The sequence below is a fragment of the Coregonus clupeaformis genome, chromosome 25 (assembly GCF_020615455.1).
Source record: "Coregonus clupeaformis isolate EN_2021a chromosome 25, ASM2061545v1, whole genome shotgun sequence".
Lineage (NCBI taxonomy): Eukaryota > Metazoa > Chordata > Actinopteri > Salmoniformes > Salmonidae > Coregonus > Coregonus clupeaformis.
In genome coordinates, this window is record NC_059216.1 from 18,833,390 (window position 1) to 18,838,522 (window position 5,133).

At 42.6% G+C, this 5,133-nt stretch overlaps 1 protein-coding gene across 2 annotated transcripts; it reads left to right on the forward strand.

The window, feature by feature from the left end:
• Positions 1 to 45: 45 nt before the first annotated feature.
• dmac2l (distal membrane arm assembly component 2 like) lies at positions 46 to 3,104 on the forward strand. 2 transcript variants are annotated; one of them, XM_041847341.2, is made up of 5 exons: positions 46 to 116; positions 574 to 693; positions 1,053 to 1,261; positions 2,371 to 2,542; positions 2,816 to 3,104. In XM_041847341.2, the coding sequence occupies exons 2-5, from the start codon at positions 584 to 586 to the stop codon at positions 2,928 to 2,930; spliced, it is 606 nt and encodes a 201-aa protein (XP_041703275.2). In that variant the 5' UTR covers positions 46 to 116; positions 574 to 583; the 3' UTR covers positions 2,931 to 3,104. The 2 variants fall into 2 exon arrangements, with proteins under 2 accessions (XP_041703275.2, XP_041703276.2); XM_041847342.2 differs by having other exon boundaries at positions 47 to 116; positions 554 to 693.
• The last annotated feature ends 2,029 nt before the right edge of the window (positions 3,105 to 5,133 follow it).

Here is a 5,133-nt window from a genome sequence, read left to right on the forward strand (position 1 = left end):
CCACTTTGAAGAGCCAATGGCAAGGCACGTCTCTCGTACGTAAAGGGTTAAAGTTCATAACACTGGAGGCATGTTCGCGATGTAAATTCAGTAGCTAACTGACAGGTGAACACAAGGTGAGTGAATTATCAGACTGTCAACAAATACATCAACGAATGCAATCGCGCCACATCTTGATTGGCGTAGCCCCTTTTTTGTGTTTCAAGCAAGTTGACTCCTTTATTTGTGTCGTGCTGCGTAGTCTACGTCCATTGCTAACTGTCTTTAGCTATTAGCTAATGCTTTGTAACAAAGAGTTTATCTAGGATTAATTTAGCTAATCTGTCTGTCTGGATCAAAGCAACGTGCTTCAGTGTTTAGACATAATTCCAAATGAGTGTGTCGTTGGTAACGTTTTTGACCCCAATTTATTTAAAAATCCCATCAGTCTGACATTAGAGGACACTCTTCAATATACCGTGTAATAATAATAATAATATGCCATTTAGCAGACGCTTTTATCCAAAGCGATTTACAGTCATGTGTGCGCCATGCTCTACCAATTGAGCTACAGAGGACCACCGTGTCTTTCAGACCTGAAGATATGAGGCTGCTGTCCAAGGCAGCACTACAGAGAGCTCTCTCCTCACAGAAAACTCTGTCAGTTGAGGGCAGAAGGCCGTTCTGGGGATGGCTCAATGCTGTCTTCAACAAGTGAGTGATACAATCATCAGTCCTGATCAACAGCATCTAATACTAAACATTAGCTTACAGAATACATTACATTTGACATGTTGTTGGGGGGAGAGAGAAATACAATTGAAAGTGAAAGCAACAGTGAGATTTACCTGTAATACTGGGATGGAGCAAAAATGTGCACCACTGTGGGTCCCTGGGACACTAATATACAGGTGGCCTACGGGTCAGCTAACAGATCTGTCTGTAATAATGTATTAGTTATAGTGTAATCATGTACTAATAGTTGTATTGTGGTCCACAGAGTAGACTGAGGTAGTAAATACTATATTCTTTATAATAATGTATGACTAGTAATTGTATTCTTGTCCCCCCAGAGTAGACTATGAGCGTATCAAGGCAGTCGGTCCAGACCGTGCCGCTGCAGAGTGGCTAACAAGGTGCGGTGCCAAGGTGCAGTTCCAAGGGTTCGACCGCTGGCAACACGACTACAACGGCCTGCCCACCGGCCCTCTGGGACGCTACAAGATCCAGGGCATCGACGCCACAGACTCTTGCATCATGTACAAAGGCTTCGATCACCTGGGTTCGTTTTTTTCCCAATGCAGCCTTCCGACCTCCAAAAAAAAAAAAACAGTTTGGTTGATGGTGAGGTGAGAGCCTGTGGAAGAGGTCTCACTATTCTCAGAACCAGATATCGTCAGTACGCTGGGCAGCTACTCAATTTGTGTTTACAGTCTGACACGAGACACTAGTGTCTGTTCTATTGACTTTGACTGAGGACAAATCAATTTATTAAAAGGCAATTCATTAAAGTCTTCTATTATCAATGATTCACTGTTAATTTAAGCATTGCATGCCTTGTGGGCTGGGCGAACAGAACGCTATGTCATTCGGTATTTTTTAACAAGAAAAGGATTTGAGTTCCACGTGGTTGGCTTTAATACTGTTCAGCTAATCATTTTACATTTACATTTTAGTCATTTAGCAGACGCTCTTATCCAGAGCGACTTACAGGAGCAATTAGGGTTAAGTGCTTTGCTCAAGGGCACGTCGACAGATTTTTTTCACCTATTCGGCTTGGGGATTAGAACCAGCGACCTTTCGGTTACTGGCACAACGCTCTTAACCACTAAGCCACCTGCCGCCCATACAATCCGACACCTGGGCGTGTTAGGAGAAAGTGAGAGGTGAGGGTGAAAGGTAGTGTCTCTCGGACTGTTTACCTGGAGAGTGACGCAGAAGAACAGGATATTTTACACCAGAAAGAGAGACTGAGAACACTGTCTGTCACCCCCCGCCCGGCCTCGTCTGGCACGCTTAACACTGGCCTCAGAGGAAACCTCTATTGAACCCTCTATAGCCTGGTCGCAGATCTTTGTGCTGTATTGCAACATCCTGTGGTTGTTGTCATGACAATGACCATAAGAGTTGGCAATACAGCACAATCAGATCTGGGACATTTTATTAAAAAAATTAGTCATTTTAGCAGATGCTCTTATCCAGAGCGACTTACAGTTAGTTAGTGCATACATGTTTTTTTTCTTCTTCATACTGGTCCCCCCCGTTGGAAACGAACCCACAACCCTGGCGTTGCAAACGCCATGCTCTACCAACTGAGCTACAAGGGACCAAGCTACTAAAGTTAAAAGGAATGTTGAATTTAATGTTCCGTCTCTGATTTCCCCCCTCTAGACGGACTGCAGCATGTAGAAGAGATCAAGTTCAACAAGAGTATGTACATAGAAGATGCCTGCTTGGAGAGAATTAGCACCATAGAGAACCTACAGGCCAGCCTGTACAAGATGGAGGTGGTCTCCTGTGGGAACGTGACTGACCGGGGTATCATCGCTCTGCATAAACTCAGGTGGGTCGGCTACTGTACCTGGGAACATCATATTATGGGGGGTGAGTTCGTACTATAGGCCAACGAGTTATACAATTTAGAAAAAATACGAGTGGATTGGTGATCCCCTGAAGCTACATACTATAGAAACAAACAAAAAGGTGGGGGGGGGGGTACAGTGGAGGCTGTTTTATGTTGACGTTCCGGCCTTTCTCAAGGCCAGTCTCCATGATGACTTGACTATAGAAAAAGTGTATATATTAGTGTGTATATTTAAGTTTGACTGTCTCCCAGGAGTCTAGAGCATCTGTACCTCAGCGATCTGCCAGGAGTGGTAGAGAAGGAGAAGACAGTGGAGAGACTCCAGACGGCTCTACCTGGGCTGAACATAGAGCTGGACCTGGACTGACAGACAGACAGACAGACAGACAGACTGAGGATGAACCACAACCACAGGCAGACACAGAGGAACAGTCCGGCACAGTGGGCAGTACCACGGCCAGAAGATGCACCTTGTTTTGCAGCAGCTGTCGTATTCATTAGTGCCATATTGTAGCACATCGTAAAGTGTTTTGCAACGACATTTTGTTTTTTGAGGGGGGGGGGACAAGTTCAGTTTGGTTTCTAGTGAATTCGACCCTGGTCCCAGATCTGTTTGTGCTGTCTTGCCAACTCCTATGGTCAGCATGACAAGACGGCACAAACTGATCTAGGACCAGGCTAGTGGGACGCAGGACAAATAAGATTACTACTACACCATTGAGATTACTACTACACCATTGAGATTACTACTACACCATTGAGATTACTACTACACCATTGAGATTACTACTACACCATTGAGATTACTACTACTACACCATTGAGATTACTACTACACCATTGAGATTACTACTACTACACCATTGAGATTACTACTACACCATTGAGATTACTACTACTACACCATTGAGATTACTACTACTACACCATTGAGATTACTACTACACCATTGAGATTACTACTACACCATTGAGATTACTACTACACCATTGAGATTACTACTACACCATTGAGATTACTACTACACCATTGAGATTACTACTACACCATTGAGATTACTACTACACCATTGAGATTACTACTACACCATTGAGATTACTACTACACCATTGAGATTACTACTACACCATTGAGATTACTACTACTACACCATTGAGATTACTACTACTACACCATTGAGATTACTACTACTACACCATTGAGATTACTACTACTACACCATTGAGATTACTACTACTACACCATTGAGATTACTACTACTACACCATTGAGATTACTACTACACCATTGAGATTACTACTACACCATGTTTTGAACTGGACTTTATTGGGATTGACTCCAAAACATAAAGTATGACAGAATTGTCTACCTTAATGTTTATTAGATTTCTCAACATTCAAGGTCTATTAAATATGACTCCCATTTAAAAAGTACATAGACTGGAATGAGGCTTATATGCAACAAGGCTGAGGATTTAATTTAATTGATTCATTAGTTTAGAAATTTAATTTGGCATTTGTAACATGTCCCAAGGGTAGGTCAATCTATAAAAGTCCTTAGCACCTGTCTTCAGTGTATTTTGAAGTATTTGATGCATCACGACTACTTTAAATTGTGATTAAATGTCTTAGGGCTCTGTTCGATCCGTATCATGGAATTTCAGCGTTACAGAGGGGTTTAAATTCAACTGCATTATTCCCACGTTAGCGGCGACTGCATTCACAGTAAGCGCTGCATATGTCGGCTTAATCAGAAATTACCTTTACATTTATACTGAACAGAAATATATAAACGCAACAATTGAAAAGATTTGACTGAGTTACAGTTCATATAAGGAAATCAGTCAATTCAAATAAATTCATTAGGCCCTCATCTATGGATCTATGGATTTCTATGGATTTCACATGACTGGGAATACAGATATGCATCTGTTGGTCACAGACACCTTTAAAAAAATGTAGTTGCTGGATATTGGCGGGAACTGGAACACGCTGTCGTACACGTCGATCCAGAGCATCCCAAACATGTTCAATGGGTGACATGTCTGGTGAGAATGCAGGCCATGGAAGAACTGGGACATTTTCAGTTTCCAGGAATTGTGTACAGATCCTTTTGACATATTGCTGTGCATTATCATGGCAGCGGATGAATGGCACTACAATGGGCCTCAGGATCTCATCACGGTATCTCTGTGCATTCAAATCGCCATCGATAAAATACAATTGTGTTTGTTGTCCGTAGCTTATGCCTGCCCATACCATAACCCCACCATCACCATGGGGTACTCAGTTCAGCAAACCGCTCGTCCACACAACGCAATACATGTTGACTGCAGTTGTGAGGCCGGTTGGACGTACTGCCAAATTCTCTAAAACGACATTGGAGGCAGTTTATGGTAGAGAAATGAACATTCAATTCTCTGGCAACAGCTCTGATGGACATGCCAATTGCACGCTCCCTCAAAACTTGAGACATCTGTGGCATTGTGTTGTTTGACACAACTGCACATTTTAGAGTGGCCTTTTATTGTCCCCAGAACAAGGTGCACCTGTGTAATGATCATGCTGTTT